At 43.7% G+C, this 22934-nt stretch overlaps 1 protein-coding gene across 5 annotated transcripts in view; it reads left to right on the top strand.

Annotated features, from left to right (window-relative positions):
• The first annotated feature begins 907 nt into the window (after window positions 1-907).
• Window positions 908-22934, top strand: part of MAP3K20 (mitogen-activated protein kinase kinase kinase 20) — a 124164-nt gene continuing 102137 nt past the window's right edge. For 3 of the 5 annotated variants that reach the window (XM_001514714.4, XM_007671245.3, XM_007671246.3), the window contains exons 1-2: window positions 14094-14186; window positions 14333-14525. In XM_001514714.4, the coding sequence (XP_001514764.1) occupies window positions 14367-14525 (159 nt within the window). In that variant the 5' untranslated portion in view covers window positions 14094-14186; window positions 14333-14366. Of the gene's footprint in view, window positions 1124-13935; window positions 14187-14332; window positions 14526-22934 lie in introns of those variants that run through there. The other 2 variants (XM_029072123.2, XM_029072124.2) reach the window with 2 other exon arrangements.

Consider the following 22934-nt stretch of genomic DNA (forward strand, 5'->3'; position numbering starts at 1 on the left):
TTAGAACAGTGCTCTGCACAGAGTAAGCGCTTAACAAATACCAACATTATTATTAAGATTACTCTCCCAAGTGCTTAGCACAGTGCTCTGCACACAGGAAACACTGGTTAAATACAGTTGATCCGCCAGGGGTGGCATGGGGGGGATGAGGAGGTAGGTTGAGGCTCCCTGACCAACTAGGCCCAAGATCCACATGGTGTGGCGAGCAACTCTGAGCCCACTTGGGTCCAAGCTCGCCCCCAAGGGACAAACCACCCTGCCCGGCGGTGAGGGGGGGGGTCTTGTGTCCCCCCCGCCCCTCCCGGCCTGCTAGGGAGTGGAGTGGTTTGGCCCCTTTCCCTCCACCCCCCCCCCCGCGATGGAGTGGTTTGCCCCTCACCCAACACCCCTGTGGAGTGGTTTGTCCCCACGGGACTGGGGTGCTTTGTCTCCCTCCCCCTGTGGAGTGGTTTGCCCCTACGGGACTGGGGTGGTTTGTCTCCCCCCCCCCCATGGAGTGGTTTGTCCCCAAGGGGATGGGGTAGTTTATCTTCGTGGAGTGGTTTGCCCCCCCCGTCGAATGGTTTGTTCCCCCCCGTGGAGTGGTTTGTCGTCGTCCTCCATCCGTAGAGTGATATGTCCCCACGGAACTGGGGGCGGCTTGTGCCCCCCCGCGTGGAGTGGTTTCCCCCACGGGATTGGGGTGGTTCCCCCCCGTGGAGTGGTTTACCCTCACGGGACTGGGGTGGTTTGTAACCCCTCCCCCGAGGAGTGGTTTGTTTCCCCCCGTGGAGCGGTTTATTCCCCCGGGGCTGAGGCGGTTTGCCCGCGCCCCCCCCCCCCCCCGGCCTGGGGTGAGGTGGTTTGTCCCTCCAGGCCCCCCCCCGCCGCCTCCCTCCCCCTGCCACTGCCGCCCCCCGCCGCCAGGGGGTGTGTGGGGCCCGGGCCGCTGACGCCGCCGCCGTGGTGGCTGGTGCCTGGTGGCTGGTGTCCGGTGTCCGGTCCTGGAGCGGGCGGAAGGTTTAACTTCATGACATGAGACGGAAGCGCGGGGGAGCCCAGGGACCCACCCCGACCCCGCCGCCGCCTCCGCCTCCGCCCCCGCCCCAACGCTTTCCCGCGCTCCGGCCCCGGGAGGACACAGGTAAGGGCGTCCGGGCGGGCGGAGCGGTTGGAGCGGGCCCCGGAGCGGGCAGGCCGCGGCCCTAAAGGAGTGGAGTGGAGTGGAGTGGAGTGGAGGCGGCGGGCTGCCCCGGGCCCGACCTACAACTTTCTTATTGCCCCCATTTGCCTGGGCCCCCGCACCCTCCCCCCGACCCCGTCTGTCTCCTCCCTTCTGCCCCCGAGCCCGCCCCCTCTCTCCCTTCTGCCCCTTCCCACCCTCTCCCTTTTGCCCCCCTCCCCCACCCCTTCTCTTCTGCCCCCTCCCTCCCTCCTTCCCCCCTTCTGCCCCTCTCCCTTCTGCCCCTCCCACTCCTTCCCTTTTGCTTCCTCTCCCCCCACCCCTTCTCTTCTGCCCCCTTCTACCCCCTCCCTCCTGTCCCCACCCCTTCCCTTTTGCCCCTTCTCCACCCACCCCTTCTTTTCTACCCCCTCCCATCCCCTCCCTTTTGCCCCCTCCCCCTCCACACCTTCTCTTCTGCCCCCTCTCTCCCTCCTGCCCACCTCCCACCCCTCCCTTTTACCCTTCTCCCCCCACACCTCTTCTGCCCCCTCCCTTTTGCCCCCCTCCCCCACACCTTCTCTTCTACCCGCCTCCCATCCCCTTCCTTTTGCCCCCATCCCCCTCCACACCTCTTCTACCCTCCTCCTACTCCCCTCTGTCCCCTCCCTTCTGCCCCCTCTCCCCCCTTTTTGCTCCCTCTCCTCCCCGTGGCTCAGTGCAAGAGCCCGGACTTTGGAGTCAGAGGTCACGGGTTCTAATCCCGGCCCCGCCACTCGTCAGCTGTGTGACTTTGGGCAACTCACTGTACTTCTCTGGGCCTCAGTTCCCTCATCTGTAAAATGGGGATGAAGACGGTCAGCCCCACGTGTGACAATCTCATTGCCTTCTATCTCCCCCAGCGCTTAGAACAGGGCTGGGCACATAGTAAGCGCTTAACAAATGCCCCACCGCTTAGAACAGTGCTTTGCACATAGTAAGTGCTTAAATACCATCATTATTTTTTTTGCCCCCCTTCTGCTCCCTCTCTCCCTCCTGTCCCTGCTCCTGTCCCCTCCCTTTTGTCCCCTCTCCCTCCCACCCCATCTATCTTGGGGAAGCAGTGTGGCTCAGTGGAAGGAGCCCGGGCTTGGCAGTCAGAGCTCATGGGTTCGAATCCCGACCCTGCTGCTTGTCAGCTGTGTGACTTTGGGCAAGTCATTTCACTTCTCTGTACCTCAGTTTAAAATGGGAATGAAGTCTGTGAGCTCCACGTGAGACAACCTGATCACCTTGTATCCCCCCACCAGCGCTTAGAACAGTGCTTTGCACATAGTAAGCGCTTAACAAATACCATCATTATTATCTGCCCCCTCCCTCCTGCCGCCCTCCTCTCTCCTGCCCTCCCTTTCGACCCCCCTCCCCCCCCCCCCCCCAGCCTGGAAAGCCCTTGGAGACAGCTTGTTGGCCCTGATCTGCAACTTAACCTTTCCCTTGTGGGGAGATGTTTTGGGCATTGAGCCCTTCCCACGGAGCCAAAATCAAATCAAAAAATAAAAATAAAAGGCAAAAGGGTGGGGGGGAGGGTCCTTTTGCCTTTGGCCTAGATTCCCAAGGAGCAGTTTCCAGGACCGGGAAAGCCGTAGAGGAGGAGCGAGTGGGTGGTCGTGTGGGGGGAGGTTGCGGAGGTCACCATCTTCAGAAGATGGACAGAGTGGTGACTTCAACTACAGAAACAGTAGTTGTGTTTTGCTGAAAGATTGAAAACCTAAAGGCAAACTACTCATTCATTTAGTCAGTCCTGTTAATTGAGTGCTTACTGTGTGCAGAGCACTGTACTAAGTGCTTGGAAAGTACAGTTCAGCAACAAATAGAGACAGTTCCCTACCAAACAACAGGCTCACAGTCTAGAACCGGCAGAGACAGACATCAAAACAAGTTGCCCTCTCCCTCCTCCCCTGCTCATCCTTACCCACTAAAGTTTTTCGGTGGAAAAACTTTCAATGGAGTTTTTCTCGCCTTGCTTCAAGTCCTTCCTGCAGTTGGTTATTTTTCTCTCCCAAGCGCATAGTACAGTGCTTGACACACAATAAGCGCTCAGTAAATACGATGGATTGATTTCATGAGAGAGTTAGCAGAGACTTTTTCCAGTTTTCCAGGGCCTACCTTCCTCAGCCCCCCCAGCTGGCACAGCACAGGATTTGTGTAGGAATCTGATGTCCCCGTTTTACAGATAAGACATTGTTTGCGGCATTTGGAAGCCAACTGGATGATAACTTTCCGTTGACAGAACAGATGTGACAGGGCAGTTAGTTTAATAAGTCGCCCTTTGTTTGGCTTGGAAATTAACTGATTGAAAAGTGCATGGCCTCTTCGGGAAGGGTTAAAGTAACTTATGTGTGTTAGTGCTTTCAGTAATAAACGCTCATAAAATAGGTTCAGCTCGTTGTTTCTGGAAATATAATGATCAGCTCCCAAATGTTTTAATAAAGTGGCCAAAATACCAACTTTTAGTCTCGAGAAATGGTTATAAAATTTTGTGTTTCTGTGTTGTCATAGTTTTAGGGTGCTTGTTCTTAAAATTGCCTTTATTCTACCATCTGAGATTATAACAAAAACCCAAGACTTAGTAGAGCCAGCCAGGGAAACAAGATAGAAGCAGATGTAAATCAAATAATTTGCGTTCACTTTTTTCTTTCCATTAATGAAGTTCCATGCCTAATTTCAAAGAGAAAGAGATGGTGGCATTATCACAGTATTGGCCATTTTGTAGAGCCTTTTGTTTTTAAATTGTGCAACAGTTGAGAGATTTAGGAGGTGGTGAAGCTCTAATATGAGTTTAGTTTTGGAAGCATTTTCACTCCTCAGCTCTTCTTTTCTTGTCTAAAGCCTTCTACAGTTTTGACTAAATCTTCATTGAAGTGGTGATTTTGAATAGTCTTTGTTTTGGATTGACAAAAGATGGTTTGTATTAGAGACCTCTTTTAAGAAACATTTTCTTTGTTTCAGACTGTATAACAATTCAACAGGAAAGTCATCTCTTTGTAAGGCAAATAGTGCTCCGTACTTTCTTGCCACTGTTTTCAGTCATTAGGGCTTCCTGAAGACCGAGAACAGTATCTAAATATTAAACTCAAAGATTTGGGTCTAAAAATGGATGGTCAAAGATCTTGGGAACTAAGGAACCTTCTTGCCAAATAAGGAAACTTGGCAAACTGTACTGTGCAGTCTAAGTGCAACTCTATTGGCAATAAGTTGGCAATATGCCTCCCTGGAAAGATAACTGAAACTGACTTTAACAGGGCTGCAGATTTATAAACTTAGGTGTGGGGTGAATAATCTAATCATCAGGGAAAACAAGTGGAGAAATTAGAATTAGTTTATGTGAAGAGGGAGAGAAACAGAGTGAAGTTGCTGCAGGGCTGAGTCAGAAGCAAAATGGGAACGTGATTCTAGAGGGTAATTGCATAATGCCATGGTAAAGCCAGATGTGAAGAGGAGGATGATACTTTTGGCCCCACTGTCAGAATTTAGGGAGAAAATTCTTGGCTCCTAATTTTTTTTTTTTTTTAGTGACAGGAAATAGAATTTACATTGCTTCTCTGTTTTTGAATGCACGTGATTGGATGGGTAAAATCATCCTCTTGAACCATTACTAGCTCCTTGAGCAATTTGGGGTGGTGTCTTGAGGCTTGCACTGCACTCTTCCCCACTGTCCCCTCCTCTCTTCTCTGTCTGGGTAGAAATCCAGGACCCTGAACCATGGTGCACAACTGGAATGCTAAACTAGAAATGGGCCCAGATTTACTTCTGGGTGAAAGTGCTGAACATATATGTGTGTGTGTGTATATATAATAAGTGTGGTATTTATTAAGTGCTTACAGTATGCCAGGCACTGGTGTGGAGACAAGCAAATCAAGTTGGACACAGTTCCTGTTCCACATGGAGCTCATGGTCTCAATCCCCATTTTACAGGCCAGGGAACTGAAGCCCAGAGAAGTGAAGTGACCTGCTCAAGGTCACAGAGTAGACAAGACGCAAAGCTGGGATTAGAACCCATGACCTCATGACTCCCAGGCCCGTGCTCTGGCCACTACACCACGCTGCTTGTAGTCGACTACTGGACCAGTCACATTTGCAAAAAGTTGCACATGCAGATAACACTTTTGCTGCAGTTCTCTCTCTCCTGGACTGGGCTGCCTGGCCTGAAACATCTGTAGGAGGGAAACTATAGGAAATGAGAGGGGAGCAGTCAGAATTCTTACTGAGAGCTCATACTTCTTTAACTGATATATTTATCAATGAGTCTGCTTCTTTAAATATGATTGTCAATTCGTCTGCTTGTCTTTCCTGGTAGACATTTTACTGATCTGTCTTTTTTTGTGTGGTATTTTTTTAAGTGCTTACCATATGCCAGGCACTGTACTGAGCACTGGTATAGATACAAGATAATCGGATAAACTTGTTGTGGGCAGGGAATGTGTATATTTATTGTTATGCTGTACTCTCCCAAGTGCTTAGTACAGTCTTTGCACACACTAAGCACTCAGATATGAATGCATCCCCATTTCAGAGATGAGGTAACTGAGTCGCAGAGAAGTAAAGTGACTTGCCCAAACAAGTGGTGGAGCTGGGATTAGAACTCAGGTCCTCCGACTCTGCAGCCCACACTCTTTCTACTAGGCCCCAGTTGCTTCTCAAAGATCTTAAAGCCCTTCTGTATGTTCTCCAAGTGTAGTGCAGTGCTCTGCAAACAATAAGGGCTCGATGAAGACTGTTACTGAGCTTCCTCCAGCTTAACCCAGTTCAGCTTCTGCTGACTGTAGCCTGGCCTGAATGGTTTTCCCAGAAAGGCTTTTGCAGAGCTGTACCCCAGGAGACCAGATGCTCTCCAAGAGGGGTAACTCTCCAGACCAGGAGAATTATGTATATCCTGTTGCCTTTTAGAATTGCAACTTGTAAGACACTCAGGACTGTTTGTCCCAGACCTTCCTAATCTCACAGCAACATCCAGTCCTAAAAACATTATCATACAGGGCCGAACTACTACCTGTCTACTGGCTCCAGCCAAGCCAGGATCACAGCAGTGAGTAAGTGAGGCTCACAACAGGAAAGAAATACCGAAAAACAGAACGGAGATGGAGAGCAATCCGGATATTGATGAAAATATGATGGTGCTCTGAAGGAGGAGTAGGAAAGATGGAACTGAAGATGGGGAGTGCCAAAATGTTGTCCTTTTTTACAGAGTGCCAAAATGTCCTCTTGTATATGGATTACTGACATAACACTTATGGTTATGAAAGGATCCTCATGGATCCCTTGGTCTCCCCAGTCGATTTGGCTCTGAGTGAAATAAACCTCTGTGAGTGTAGGCACTAAAGTATCATAGATAGAAGGGAGGGAGAGTTAAGACAGGAGATGGGCCTTAATATTCTGACATCTGTTTCCGGCTTGCCAATTTAAGGAGAAGTTGGAATTTTTCTTTAAAATGGGACAATGTCTGTGAGAAATAGTATTAATACACTTAAATATTTATATAAGGAGTATGGGAAATGAGCCAAAAGAATGAAAAGGTTATGTAGAGGAGGTTATACCATATAAGCCATAACTAAAACCTGGTGGGAATCTTCTTAAAACCAACAGAGTTCAGGATATAAGAGAAAATGAGCAAGGCAAGGAAGTTGCCTATGTGTGTTCCCTTAGGGTGCAATAAAACCCTATGCCTGTCTACTTGTTTTGTTTTGTGTCTGTCTCCCCCTTCTAGACTGTGAGCCCGTTGTTGGGTAGGGATTGTCTCTATTTGTTGCCGAATTGTACTTTCCAAGTGCTTAGTATAGTGCTCTGCACACAGTAAGTGCTCAATAAATACAATCGAATGGGTAAATGATTGGGGTGAATGAATAACCAAGAAAATGGCACCCACTCTCTCTGCCGAAGCCCTCCTCATTCTGGGTCCACACCTCTGACCCTGGGCCCATAGCCTTATCAATTCTGAGGATTGAGGGACATGAGGCAAGGGTCCTGATGGAGAACTTCAAAAAAAAAAAAGTTTCACCAGGTCAATAAGAGAGAGTTCTACAGTAAAGAGGCAAGGACTGGGATAAGATCCAAAATTAAGGAAAAACTTCAGTGCTCCCCTAGAAATTCTTGAAAAGCTGGCTTAATGAAGGGGCATAATGTGGAAGCTAGAGAAGGCCCAGTGGCTTCTTATGTTCTCAGGTGTCTTTCTGAATTCACTGGAGGACTTGCAAGAGGCCCGAAGTTATTCCTGCCGAGGTTGGACACCTGTGTGCTTACCTGGTGCTACAACAGTGTTCTCTGCTTCCTGCTTTTTTTTTTTTTGCACTCCTAAGAGAAGAAAGGTTTTGATGAGCTATTCCCCCTCCCAATGTAAGGATGTTTCAGATGACTCAGTTTTGCCCTCTGGGTGAACAAAACTATTGGTTTATGTATTGCAGCCATAGAATGCCGTTTAATGATTTAAAAAGTAAAGAAACTAGTCTCAGGAGAGAGGATATCCCCAAATTATTTGACTGAAAGGAACCGATTGGAAAATACATGCAAGCTCACTTCCACATGATCCTCTTGAAGAGCAAGTCATAGATTTGTTCATCAATGATAGAGGTGTCTTACACCTTACAAAGAACATTAGAGTACTAAGTGGTGATACGAATATAAAATATTTGGAATATAAAATTTGCGATAATGTTTTGAGACGCTTTTTCGTAGAACAACAAATTATAATGACAAGGTAGTAAAGAGCAAACTGTCGGCAGTGGTTCATGGTAGGTGCCTAAAGATTTGAGAATTGAAAAATGATTACTGAGAAGGAACTGAAAATACAATATCAGTTGAAGCAGGTAAAAAGCGATAACAGAAAAAAACAAAATGAGCAGAACTTTAAAGATACTTATCAAGAAAAGCAGCATGATTTAGTGGAGAGAGCAAGGACTTGTGAATCAGGGTCCACTAGCCTTGGGCAAATCACTTAACCTTTCCATGCCACAGTTACCTCAACTGGAAAATGAGGATTAAGACTGTGTCAAACCTGATTAGCTTGTATCTACCCCAGAACTTAGTACAATTCCTGGCACGTAGTAAGTGCAAATACTATTTAAAATAAAAAAAGAAAACCAGGCAAGGTTGTTGCTCACTGAGAAGGTGGAAGCAATTCTGATATTTAAAAATCCATAAATTTAGTAAATCTACTTTGAAGTTCTTGTCTTTTGGAACACTCCTCAGTTCCAGGTGATTATTCCATCTCTCTCCCTTTAACTGAGGGTGCCCTACAAAACCTTTCTGAATTCTTTGCTCTTCTCACAAAACTTCATTCTCTCAAGGTACTCATCCAATCACATGGCTTCAACAGTCACCTTTTTTGCAAAAGAAACTTGTATATCAACTTATTAGTTCCACTTACTCATTTTCTCATTTTTCCTTTTTTTTCAGTTGGAACAATTAATTATTTCTTGAGCACTTACCATGTGCAGAGCACTGTACTAAGTTCTTGGGAAAGTACGGTATGACAGAGTTGATAGACACATTCCTTGCTCACAACTAGTTTACAGTTTAGAGGGTTCCCTTTTATTACCATGCTGTGTTTGGTATCTGTGACCCTTTGTCTTTCCCATTAGGTTGTTAAGGTCCTTGAAAACAGGTATTGTGTTTTCTACTTTGGTTGTATCCTAATGGGCTGTTGTTGACTTTTACTTTACTCTTTTCAAGTAAACTGGAAAAAAATATTAAGAAACAATTAAGGCCAGGTGAAAATGACCAAAACAAAAAGCAGCACATGGGAAAATGTGGTAAAATTTCATTTAGACACATTTAGTGTCCTGATTTACTGAATAATTATGAAGAACTTTTGGTTCTAAAATAAAAAAAATGTGGAACCAGTGATCATTGGTTATACCAAGGCTAAAGGGATTTACTCACTAAATTTAATACCAGTACTTCAGTGAAATAATAAAGTAAATAAAAAGGGTTCTCAAAGATAATGGAATAATGCACTGTTTGGAAGTAAGGATTTGTAAAGAAAATATTGGTAATTTTTGCAGGGAAGATGTTCACAATTATTGGGAAATAAATACTTGTTTTGTTCCTTTAGTAGCTTTTCTTAAGCAGGCATTAGGGGGAATCTGTCTGTTTTACCAATCATAATTCATATTGTACTCACTAGACAGTTTTTGAATATGATGGATGTGTAATAACAGGAAATGCTATTTAGGAAGCAAACCAGTTTCTTAAAAAAATGGAATGCCAGGCAAGGGTGGGAAAGAAAGACAAACTTTTCTGAGTTTCACTGCTGAAATAACTATGAGATGAGAAATGGGAAGAATTGGCTTCAGTCCTTAAGCTGTCTGACTTTGGTTTTGATTTATGCGAACTAATACAGAAAGAGTTCTTGGATGGAGGTTTAAAAAAAACCCTAAACAGCAGAAACCACTTTGGTTTTCATAATTTTTCCTTCTAATCCAGTAGTTCCCAATTCAGTGTTTAAGTAAACCTTCCACCCTGTCCACCTCCCAGTCAGTGAGCATAAAGCTCTAGTCTATAGAGATCTTTAATTTAACATCATCTGTTAATGTGTTTGAGCCTCTGGATTGTACCTTCTAAGGAAGAACCTCAGAATGTCACAACCTACCCCCCCCCCCGCTCCCCTCCCCGAAAAAAAAATTGAAGAAGGCAATGGTCTAGAAGGCCAAATGGAACACACTAAGTAGATTCAAGAGTAGATTCAAGATTCTTGGCAATGGTAGCCAAGAATAGGCTAGCACGTTAGCGCTAAAGAATGAAAATTTGAATCCAGGCAGCCAAGATTTTACTCTGAACCACTGTCCAGTACAAAAGTAACCAAGAGGAAAGATTAAATTGATTTGAAAATAGGTCTTTATGAAGTAATTATGACATCAACTGGAACTTAATAGGTTCATGTTGCTCACTCAAGTTATTGGATTCAGCCATTAAATAAAGAGCTTAATCTTTCCGATGTCTTCATCAACAGCAGCAACAGTTGAATAGGTTTATTTATGCATCTTCCTGTTAGCAAGCCTGTGCTCTTTCCTAACCTGGAAAAGCCATGCATCTTCCTCTCCTTCCTGCTGCCTCTCACTCAACCTCCCTATCTGACTTTAATCTAAATTTTGGTAATGAAGGAAGTTATGTTAAAAAAAAAAGGTCCCTTAACACTCAACTTTGGGAGATATGGGAGCAAGAATGAATATTTATTAATTGCCTAGAGTTTATAGAGCACCTTAGTAAGCATTTGGGAGAATCACTGGAGCTAATAGACATTGATCTGTCCTCAAGAAGTTTGCAGTTTAACCGAAAAGTTGCTGCTTTTTTGTTATCCAGCTATGATCTATGTGGCCCATTTTGTTATAGTATGAGAAACCATATTGTCTCTCGGGCTCAATAATTTACCACCCTCAGCTAGGCTCTTTCATGCCCAAGATTTTCAGCCATGTGCCAAATTTGCCCGGACATTTTTTCTGCGGCGGTATGGCATCACCCGCACTCATAGTTAAAGAAGTCTAAAACTGGTAATGTGTCTGGAATGCAGCTGGCATCCTTTTTTATAATATCAATAAAACAATCAAGTGAACAGCTTGGTTCCATTCATATTTACCCAATTCCCAAAGGACAAGATGAAATCCCAAAAGGCTAGGAGCAGACTTGGTGCTGTAAATGTCATAGGGCAGGATGCCATGGAGTGAATGCCTTAGCGAATGGTATTTGTTTCACCCACTTTGGAAGCCAATCCAGTTTGCCTTACTCTGGCATTTATACTGGTTTGGTGGGTGAGGGGATGGGGGGGGTCATGACTTGGGAAGATCTGGGCTTTCTTTAGATTGCCCTGGTTTCATCACCCAGGATCAACCAGGGCTGTTAGACCCCCCTTCCTTCCTTTCTCTTTGTATCTTGGCTATTCCAAAAACTGGGCTCCATTTATTTGACTGATTTCATTTTTCCATACATACTGTGCCTTTTACTTTTTGTACTCGCTCTGCTAGAAAAAGGATCTGCATACAGTTGGTGCTCAGTCAATATTATGGAATTGGGTGTTGGCCTAGCTCAAAATAACATCGGAGACATTGCAGCCTCTGTGGGCCTTAGTATATTGGCCTAATCGCCCGTACCGCTGGTAGGGTAACTTTAGCTAGTTGCCCTATCCTATGCTGTGATTCCACAAGTGCCTGCTTCTCTGCCATAGGGAAGGCATATTTTTGTATTAAGTTAATATCAAGACATCCATGTGTGACAGCTGCTTGTTACTAGAAGGGCAGCCCCATGTGACATTGTGTATCTGAGAAGAGTGGCATGCAAGCACCAAAAACTCTGCTGGGTGAAGGCACACCACGGCCTTTCTGGTTGGAGAAATAAGAGCTCAGTCCACTATGGATATGGCAAACTCTATCCCTCTTTCTCCTTTCTTTTCCTCCCCCCAGAGGTCCTGGACCAAGCCTTTTAAAATCCTTGCAACTCATGTTCTGTTTTGCTTTTGAACTGTTTTAGAACATTTGAAAATGTGTTTTACATTGTCACATCATCCAAACCCAGGAAATTAAGGCTGGAAAGAATCCAGAAGGTGGCATCTTGCACAAAAGTCTTAGCTCTTCTGAAAATTTCATTGATTGGCTTTCAATTTTTAGTATTTACTGGGGAAAAAGTGTTCTTACCTGACAGCTGTATTTTAGCCCTGCATTCAAATTCTTTGCTGCTCTCTAGGAGCAGTGTCATAACACAATGCTGTGATAAAAGAATGAAAACTGGGCGTTGAGCAACCAGAATTGGCACCCTTTAAATCTTGTCTTATTCATTCGGTTAATTAACTACAGCTATTTAATAAATTCCTTACAGTGGTTGCATAAAGTTTAAACTTTTAGATTACTTTTAATTGGCTAAAAGAACTTGGGATCATTAGAACTTTTCAGTCCAGCTTAGATAGCTTCTGTCATAACAATAACAATTATCATATTTAAGTGCTTACTATGTGTCAAAGCCCTGTTCTAAGCAGAGATTGATACAAGTTAATCAGTTAATCATCCAAAAGAAGGCCTGACCGTAGGAGTGGTGAATTTAGTAGTGGTGATAGCTACCTACCTACTCATGAGTAGCAATGTGTGCCAAGCAAGGAGAAAAGAATGTTGATTTCCTGGCTCTGATACCAAGATACCTCCTTGAGGGAATCCATGCCAGGAAACACATTTGTTGGGACTTGCTGTATTTTTTTTTTTAAACCAGTTTGCATAAATGTCATAATAGGTGGGATTTTTAGTTATTGAGCTCGTCTTTATAAACTCGTTAGTGTGGAAGGGATTTAGAGAGATTACCCACCTCATGCCACTGCTGGGCAGAACTGTGCCTCACTCTAGAGAAAAGTGAAAAGAGCATGGGCCTGGGAGTCAGAGGACCTGGATTCTAATCCAAGCTCTACTACTTGTCTGCTGTGTGACCTTCTCTGTTAGTTTTCTCACTTGTAAAATGAGGATTCATATCTGTTGCCCCTCTCCCTTAGCCCAAGAACTCCATTTGGGACAGAAACTGCATCTGAACTGCTTATATTGTATCTTCCCTGGCATTTAAAGTGCTTGGCGCATAGACAGTGCTTCACAAGTATCAAAAAGTTATCATTATTGCTATTATTCCCCAGGATGTTCAAATGGCAAACACCTCTTTTTTTAAAGATCTGTCTAGATACTTTGGCTTTACTCCGAACCAACTGGAGTGTCTTATGAGCCTTCTAATCAGAAAGTGTTTTTCCTTATGTGTAACTGAAATTTCTCCTGCTGTGAGTCAAGTTTCCTAGGTCTCTAGTTATCCTATTTCTCTCTGGGGAAATTGATCTCGATGGGATGAGACAACTTTCGACTGCATCGTTTTTGCATTTTACTGGGAAACTTATGCAAAACTCACTTTGCCAAGAATCACTGTGGATGTCTTTCCAACCCAGCTGAACCGCATCCAAACTTTTCTCTTTCCCTACAAATCATGTAGCTGGATTTAGCTTGTAATAAAGATTAGTGAAATCAATTACTGTGAAGAAATGTCCCTAGCAGAGCAGAGCTCATTAAGCCCACAGCTTGCCAGGCTTTTATCATTTCATTTTTCATTGTCTGGTTTTCAGAGTTAAGAACCAAATACAAGCTGGGCTGACTGCTTATTTCGGTCACAGAGCACGATGACTTCCCTTTGGGTATCGGCATTTCCTCAGTGAGCTCCGGTGCCTAAAATGGGATTTCGAATCAGCTGTAAAGTAGTCCAACTAACACATGTATTGCTCAGCGCTCTCCAAATTATTCTCAGAAGGCATTCCAGTAGATGTCTATCATTTTCTATAGGGTCCCTCAAGCTTTGGATCAAAGCCTTTATTGTCTGGCACCACGGTATAACTGCGAATCTGTCCATTAGTACTGTTGTGTGAGTATCGTCTTACCTGGGTGACAGTAAAAACAACTTGAGTTGAAGGAGTTACTTTATAATGTATGGGAAGAACATTTTGTTCCTGGGGGAAGGAAGGCCGTATGATCATCTTTTACAATGGCGAACTCCATTCTTATCCGTGTTCATAAGATGATTTAATGCACAGTCATCTGGAGAAACTGTTCCTAGTCTTTAATTAAGCTTTGCTACAGTATGCTAGTCAGGGAATAACGTCTGGAAGACACCTGACCAGTTTTTACAGCACATTGGTAACTGGACTCCTGTCGCTGCCTTTCTCGGTCCTCAGTGTGTGTTGGAGTCTGCAGAAGTTTGGCCGAAATTCGGGGAGGATGTTTGTTCGCTTCGGCTGTGGATATTTCGTGTGAAGTGATCGCAACATGGAACGATTGCATGCTTCAGATTCCAGAGTGGCTATGCAAGGCTGCAGTTGAAAGCACACTTCCCGTTTGACATAGCTTCGTGATATGAGAGACCTGGTGACACACTAGCCTTTTTGCAGAGCTCCTTCGGGCTCGTAGTAAGCGTCGCCACTAATCTGGTGAGAGCGAAACCCGAGCCATTTCTCTGCAACTGCTCTGCGAAAAGTCCGGGAAAGTTTATAAATTTTGCAGAGGCTGCTAGTGTGAGTGTCTTGCTTTGCTGCCTCGTCAGTCTGCTCTGTATTTTCTGGGGGAGTACAAAGGGTCCCCCGTGCCGCCGTACATTTGGTCCCGGGGGTTATTCTAAAGTGTCGTCTTTGTTAATCGGGCTTGTCTTCTTTCTTTGCAGACTTTGTGGCGGTATAATATTTTGTCATTATGAGATGTCGTCTCTCGGAGCTTCCTTTGTGCAAATTAAATTCGACGACTTGCAGTTTTTTGAAAACTGTGGTGGAGGAAGTTTTGGGAGTGTTTATCGAGCCCGATGGATATCACAGGACAAGGAGGTGGCTGTAAAGAAGCTGCTCAAAATAGAGAAGGAGGTAAGGCACGAAACAGCTTTTTTCCTTGCTGTCAGAAATGTCGGAGAGGGAGCTTTTACATAGGCTTTGCCAACTGTGCATCTGGTCCTCAAGACTCAGCCAATATCATTTATGAGAGTTTCCGAATAGTGTCGGAGTGTTATGCTTTGAGGTTGAGTTCTGCTTGGGGTGAATTGAGCTGAAGGGCTTGGCCTTCCCTCCTGATTAAACCTCATTTCCCTCTTTACTCTGTGTTTTGTGGCCTCTTCTGGGGTAGGAAGGTGAGTTTTAAATTATTCTGCCCCTTGGGGTGGGGTAGGGTTTTTTATCTTCCAGGAGGGGTCAGTAGAGAGCAGTGCATGCTTCTCGAAGCTTTTAGTCTCTTCCCATTTTCTTTCTCTGATTGCTAATTGTTACAGCAATCTCCGAGTCAGAGTCCACCGCTACACCCCACTCTCTCCCCCGCAACAAATCCCAAAAAACTGCTACTTGGTTTTTAAACTCAGATTCTTAGTTTCGGGGTTGTACTTGCCCCCGTCAGCCCAGTTCCGAGGGGCTTGATTCCTGCTGGCAAGTTCCATCAGGCTACAGGATTAACCCCTTTACAGATGGTCAGGGTTGACAGTGAAGTAAAACCTTGAGCAATAGGCAAACTGTACACAGTCGATACATGACAGGACTAGACTCATAAGATGTGTTTGTGACTTCTCATCTGTCTTAGTTGCTCGACGAGCTGAGCTTTAAGATTTTGTTGTCCTCGAGATGAAGTTTGACCGTGAAGCCAAATCTGGTTAGGCAACCCACTTGTCAGTCCTTGACTACCCGGTGATCTGCTCAGAAGTTTCCAGTGGTCTTGATGTGTCACTTATTGAGTGTTGGGACTTCTGTGCTCTTTTTTGCTAATTATGGTCCTTCCAGAGAGCTGTACAAAATGAACTTTGCAGTACTCTTTTAATCTTCCCAACTGATTTCATTTTTTCATTAACTGCTGCTAGTGAAGTGTAACAATTGATTAGAGAAGAAAACAAATGGCAGCACTTTATGGACCTTCCCCCCAGCAGTTCTGTTTGATTACCAGCTGCGTTTCCAGTGTTTGAAGCTAGGTCAGAAGGGCCCCTAGATAACTTTCCCTGAGGGTATCTTTAGTCTTTGGAAGGCATTTAAGAAAGGGGAGCTCTTAAAACTAGTATGCGCCAAAACAGAAGGGTAGTACCGAGCAAAATTATAGGCTTTTGCTCTTTCTTTCCTTCTTGATCAAAAAATTTTGTTTGAATACTTGCCAAGTAATAAAATCTCCAACTCTGTTCTAACCTAATGCCTTTCATCTAAGTACTTTATAGACAGGCACTACGGTTCCCATTTTATAGATTGGGAAATTGAACTGAGAGAAATTTAATGACTTAAGAAACCTCATCAATTTAGAAAAAGAGATTAAAATCCAGGAATCGAGACTATCAGTCCTCAGAACTAGAACTCTCTTCTTCCAGGAAACCATGTAAGAAAAGGAAGTGCACCCAGATGTGGCCTTTGTGAGCCCTATAGAGATTTAAAGGAGCATAATATGTTCTGAGCACTAACTCCTGCAATTTCACTGCATGGCATTATAATAACAGAACTCTGGCAAGTGTGTGGAAGCAGCATGGCATAGTGGAAAGAGCATAGGCCTGGCAGTCAGGACCTGGACTCTAATCCTGGCTCCTTCTCTTGTCTGCTGTGTCACCTTGGGCAAGTCAGCTCAGTTATCTGTGCCTCACTTACCTCTTTTGTAAAATGGGGATTAAATACCTGTTATCCCTGTGACTTAGACCGTGAGCCTCATGTGGGACAGGGATTGTGTCCAACCTGATTATTTTGTATCTACCTCAACACTTAATACAATACCTGGCACAAAGTGCTTAGCAAGTACCAATGTAAAAAACAAAACAAAAAACAAACACAAGCAAACAACAAATCAAGTGGAAAAGCCCTTGTAAACAAACTTTTCATGCGGTCAGTAAACATCGCTCAAGTCCAAAACACATATATACATGTTCATTGGACCTCTGAGCATGGCTGCTAGTGTGTGGGGGGATGTTCGCATTGGTAAGGACAGAGATAATAGAGAAATTGCAAAGTAGTAGTTTGACTCTCTTTAAAAACACAACTGTACAAATATGGACCTAGTTTAGTAGATTGAATCAACTTCAAGGGCTTGTTAACCAGCATTTGAAAACAAATTCAGTTGTAATTTTGTTAACCAACCCAGTTGATTGCTACTGATGATATACAGGAGAACTTTTCAATAAGTTATTCTTAACCAACCGGTATATTTGAATCAAGAGGAGTGGCACAGTAATTAGGATTTAAATACATGGGGTAGAAGGCATCAAGAAAGGGATTTTGGAAAAGATATAGCTGTTGCATCAGCCGTTTTAATACACGGCACTTTTTCACACTATTCTCTTGATGAATACCTTCCCTAAATTGATGTTCTTTGAAGAAAATATAGAACATTTCTTGGGCCACATCCACAGCAGGTTGATCTGGTTTTGCCTGGATTAAGAACTAAATCTGTAACCTGCGGAAATTATTTCTACTCTGAATACACATTTGTTAAGGTATTTGACTCCTATTATGTGCTATGAACTGTACTAACTCTGGGGTAGATACAAGATAATTAGTTCCAACACTATTCCTGTTCTATCCTGGAATGTTCAGTCTGTCATTTTCCCAGTGGTGGCTTTCCGGGATTATTGGTTCTAATTGTGCTGCATATTCAGGAACGTTTGTGCCTAAAAGAGAAGGAGCATGGTCGGGGGAGTCATTCATTCGTATTTATTGAGCAGTTACTATGTGCAGAGCACTGTACTAAGCGATTGGAAAGTACAGCACAGCAATAAAGAGAGACAATCCCTGCCCACAACGGGCTCACAATCTAGGGGGAAAAGAGTAACTCCACCATCCCTGGGTGGGCTTGAACCACCAACCTTTCAGTTTACAGCTGAACCAGCTAACCAACTGTGCCACAGAGACCTGTTGTGGTCAGAAGGTCATGGGTTTTTTAATCCCGGATCTGCCACCTGTGCCTTGGGCACGTCACTTTGCTTTTTTGTGCCTCGGTTACTTCATCTATAGAATGGGGATTAAGACTGTGAGCCCTATGTGGGACAGAGACAGTGTCCAACCTGATTTGCTTGTATCCAATCCAGCGCTTAGAACAGTGCTTGACATATAGTGAACATTTAACCAATACCATAATTATTATTTAATGTGCAGTCACCAGTTTCAAAATCCATGGAGGGTGTATCTAGTAATTATCTGTCAAGCATAGCTATTTATTTAGAAACTTGTGTAGGCCCATCTCTCTCACTAAACTTTTGAGGATTACATTTACTGGAAACTAGTGTTTTGCCTCCTTAAGTGTCCTTTAGCAAAAAATGTGGTGATGACAATAGCTCTCAGCTTTTGAACATTTGATTTAAAATCTTACCTTGGCTAGGCAGTGTCCTAAAAAATATATTTCTGGATTTATTTAAGCCCTTTGAATTGAAGTCTCTTGTAGCAGTAACACATTCCTCCAATTTTTGACCTGAAGGACATGCCCCAGAAATGCTAGCTGTTGGTTTTGACAGTCGCTGTTCTATAGCAGTTCTTGATGTTGTGTCATTGTGCGTCAGATGCTTGCAGGCTACAGTGATACTTCTAGTTTGCTTACTCTTTTTGCCGCATTTATTTGCAGCGTTCCTTTTATTTTGCAAGAAATGTTTATAGCAGCAAAGAATAATGTGTTTGTAAGAGTACATGCCATTCTGGTATCCATTTGTTAAATTCCAGAGGAGCTGGGATATCTGCTAGAGGTGAAATGTGAGCAGTTGGCAAAAAGAGGTTGAAACACCGAAAGGCAGACCCAGTTAGGCATTGCTGTTCTTTCCTCTTTCAGTGTTTCCATGAACAGCACTGTTACAAGTACAGACAGTTCAAAACTTCATGACTTGTGGAAAATTAAATATCTCCATTTAATTCCTTTTCATCAAAATATTTGATGAAATGCTTTGTCAGACGTGTCTGTACAAAATTTTGTTGTGGTAGAGGTAGGAACCTGAAAGTGCTTATTCTACCTTGAACTCCTCTAGTTTTCATGCTTATCAGGCTTCTGGACTTGGCTATTATCTAGGAAAGACACAAATGACCTTTCCCAGAAAGGACACAGAGAAGTTGAGCTCTCATATAGTGGAAAAACAGGAGGGATTTTCAGGATTTTTTCCAGAGTATGGATTTCTGCTTCATGCTGATGGCCTGTAAGGGATGATGTCAGGGAGCGAGAAGTTAAAGTTTCATCACGTGTGCCTCACCGGACAAACATCATAAATGCTTGTGGCCGAAAAGGGAGAGTGTTGTAATAAAAAAAATCTGGGTCACAAGAGCAGGAATTGCCAATGACTTTAAGTAGCAGGAAACACAAGGTAAAAGAGGAGGGAAGAAAAACAAACCTGAAATTGATACTGAACTCAGACTGAACTAAAAATAGAGGTGATCTTTTTCCATGTGGTTTATAGATATTGAGAACACTTGGTGCTTGCTCTGGGTGACCTCCTGCCAGGGAGGTTTGGGTGATGGAGGATGATTTTAATTTCATTCTCATTTTAGCCACATTAAAAGAGAGGGTTTTTTTGTTGTTTGTTTTTTCCTCCTTTCCAGCTCGTGAACTCAACAACAGATTTTATATGCTCTATTTTCCATCAGCAGTTGTTAGAAGATTCTTCTTTATTTCCCCTTGAATGTGATGGACCTATTAACATTTGTCTCCCTCTCTAGACTGTAAGGTTCTAATGGACAAGGAATATGTCTGCTAATTCTTCTGACTCTCTTTTGGGCTTAGTATTGTGCTGTGCCATATAGTAAATGCTCGATAAATGCCATTGATTGATGCTAAGTTTTTCCACAATGTAAGCATCCTTCCGGATTGTCACCTGACTCCATTAAAAAAAAAATGTTTAATTCCAAGTATTTTTTAACATGTGAGAAGATCTGTGTTCACGGAGAGCAATATTCAGGCTGTTCTGATATTATTTTGAGGAGAAGTCCCAGGCAGCATCAAGTTTTCTATACTAAGAGGCTGGGGTAGGCCTCACTCTAGCCCTTAGCCTGAGTTTTCTGAAAGCAGAAATGCAGAAGACCATATGGGCATGCCCGCTGGCTGGAATTTTCTATATCGCTCCTCTGCAATACAGACTTCCCCCTGAAATCTGAAGTTCCCGGGACTACCGTGAAGAATTCATGCTGGCACTGGGGCAAGCCCATTAGACTTCTGGCATCCCATGAGCCTGCCTGTGGCCTAACCCACTTGGTAGAATGGTTCAGCACACTCTAAGGCCATCTTCACCTTCAAGGGTATGGGCACTTCTGCCCAGCAGTTCAGTTTTGGCTTCTGGGAGACTCACCTACTTCTGCAGTGTTCGAAGCTAAATGATGAGCCAAAAAAAAGGGCCTTCATTACGTTATCTTTCCTGGATCACCCAGTGTATATGAAGTGCTGCCAGTCTGTGGTTCTCCAAAATATCATTTGTAAATTCTTCCAGAACAAGCGTTGAGCCTTCTTCCTTTGTAATGCACCAAGGAGCAGATTATAATTCTTGATACATGATAAACTTTCAAAAAACATGCTGACTGATTGATGTACTAATGCAGTATGCTCTGGGTCTTTTAATGCACTGTCCATAGATGTGTTTCAAATCAGGCACCATGGAGTTCTCAAGTGGCAAGAGGCCTGAAAAAGAACTCATAGCTGGGGTATAAAAGAGACCAAAATATTTCAAGATCATACCCTAAGCAGTAAAGATCAAGATTGGCAAGCACTTATGTCTCTCTGAAGTAGTTAGAGTATTTGAGTGCCTTCTGGGTGCGGTGACCTGTACTAAGCACTTGGGAAGATGCAACAGAAGTGTAAAAATAATGATCATGGCTTTTGTTAGGACCAAGGACTGTTCTAAGCATTGGGGTAGATACAGTCCAGTCAGATTGGACCCAGTCCCCATCCCAGATTGGATTCATAGTCTAGGAAATGGAGAGAACAGGTATTTTATTCCTGTTTTACAAATGAGGAAACAGACACAAAGAAGTTAAGTGACTTGCCCAAGGTCATCCAAAAGGCAGAGGCAGGATTAGAACCCAGATCCCCCAACTCCCAGGCCCGAACTCTCTCCACTAGGCCATTGCTTCCCGGTTGCCTGATCACAAAGAGGTTTCACTCTAACAGGGGACATAGACAAAAATTATTTACAAAGTGGGTAATCAGAATAAATAAACTGCATGATTGTGTGTATATATATATATACACACACACACACAAGTAGTGAGAAGGGTATAAATAAGTACTAGAGTTAACTTGGGTTCGGGGAGTTAATCGGAGGAGATGAGACTAGAATCCAGATATTTTGGCTTCTGGTCCCATGCTCTTTCTGCTAGTCCACCTCTGCCTTCCGAGATATTTACCCAGATGTATTAGGCTCCCCCCCTATTTTATTTTCATCCACTCAAAAATTCCTAAGAGTAATGAAATGGAATAAAAATGAAGGGTCTACCTTCTACCTTCTAAAATCACTTCTTTTATATACCATTAGAATACAACATACATTTAATGAATTATAAAAACATTATGAATAAAGGGGGGACATTTTATATTCCCTAATTTAACAGTTGCTCTACCTGCATGAACCATTCCATTAGTTTTTGAATGAGGAATCATGTATCTGGATGGGACTGACATGATCAATCTGACACCTTAAGTTTTCCACCTCAGAAATTATGGAACAAAATGATCCATGCTCTTGAGCCAACTTAAAGCTGGCATAGCTGAGTACGTTAAGGCAGAAGTTGTGGCTGCAGGCAGTCCGATGAAATCAAAAGAGGGTCAGTATTCATTTCCCAGGATAGAGTAGTCACAAGGTTATTTTCTTCTCTGAAGACATCATCATGTGTTGTGCGGTGAACTTGTCTTCGAGAAACTCTAAGTTTAAGCCCAAATAGATGTCTAAGGCAGAGCTGGCTGGAGCATGGTGGGGGACCCAGGGTGATGTCATGATGAGAATGTTTTATGGTAAGGTGAATCGCGACCCTTATAGCAGGACTGCTTCTGCTCCCTCCCCCAGAGCACAGCAGTCATTCATTCGATTGTATTAATTGAGCACTTAATGTATGCAAAAGCACTGTACTAAGCACTTGGGAGAGTACATTATAACAATAAACAGACGTGTTCCTGGCCACAGCCTGGCAGTACTAATGCCTTAGGCCTGGAACCGTTGAGCTGCTTAGATGCGCCCAGAGGTCTGTGGGGCTGGCAGTGGAGTAGACCCCCACCTCCACTCTGCCTTGCTCAGAAGGAATCCTGATCCACAGTCATATATATTGTAGATTATGTATTATATATTAATGTCTGTCTTCCCCTCTAGACTGAAGGGTTGTTGTGGACTGGGAACATGTCTGCCAGTTCTGTTATTGTACTCTCCCAGGTGCATAGTACAGTGCTGTGCACACAGTAATGCTCAAAAAATGCCATTGATGATGGTGATCTTTGGAGCTGTTGGCAGAAATGGAGGACTCACAAAATTGCCATCTCTGCAAGCCCTCAGAAACCCAGGTGGAGATCCTGCTGGGAAGTCAAAACTGCTTGTACTTAGATTGATGGCTATGCACTTGAATCCATTCCCCCTAAGCACTCACTCTGCAACTGGAGGAGGGAGTAAGTTGGAGGGGGGGGGTCTGTCCATCCCTTGGGAGGTCCAACCTTACAATTCTACAGTGCCTTAGGCCCAACCCTCAAACTAGGCAACTGGTTGGACTCTACCACTCCATGGCTTTCATTTATCCTCAACCAGCAGCAGGAGGAGGAGGTGGTCAACCCAAGGCTTTCTTGACTCTAAGGCTTCCCTGGGCACCTGTCCTTTTAAGATTCAAAATTTGTTTCAAAAAAGTTACAAAGGTCTCTTTTTGAAGGCCCATATCTAGAAAATGAGAAGAAAATGTTTTCAAATAAAATTCTCTTCCTTTAAAAACAGATGAAGATATCTGGTTCTTTAAATCACCGTTTCATTGCGCTAAAACATACCCAATTTGTCTCGCTCTTGTCTTGGCACTGGGTTGCATGCACATGCTTTAATGGAGTTTCTCCTGGCTCTGTTTAATAAAGTGCTACATAGTAAGATAATATAAAGAAAGGTGAGATTGAAAGAGACAGGCTGTTGAGTTCTCCTCTGTTTAATTTTTGCACTTCACCATAATATACTTTTGATATTTTTCCTTGGATTCTTTTTGAGACCATTTCTTTGAGGGATTAGATTCTCAGTCTCCTTTCTATTCCATTTTTCACTCTGCTGTCTTCAAAGTTAAGTACATGTGTGGTATGAAGAAGATCAAGAATTTGACTTGGGGTTTTCTCTAGTCCAAGTGATCGCT

Source organism: Ornithorhynchus anatinus, chromosome 9 (assembly GCF_004115215.2).
Source record: "Ornithorhynchus anatinus isolate Pmale09 chromosome 9, mOrnAna1.pri.v4, whole genome shotgun sequence".
NCBI classification, from domain to species: domain Eukaryota; kingdom Metazoa; phylum Chordata; class Mammalia; order Monotremata; family Ornithorhynchidae; genus Ornithorhynchus; species Ornithorhynchus anatinus.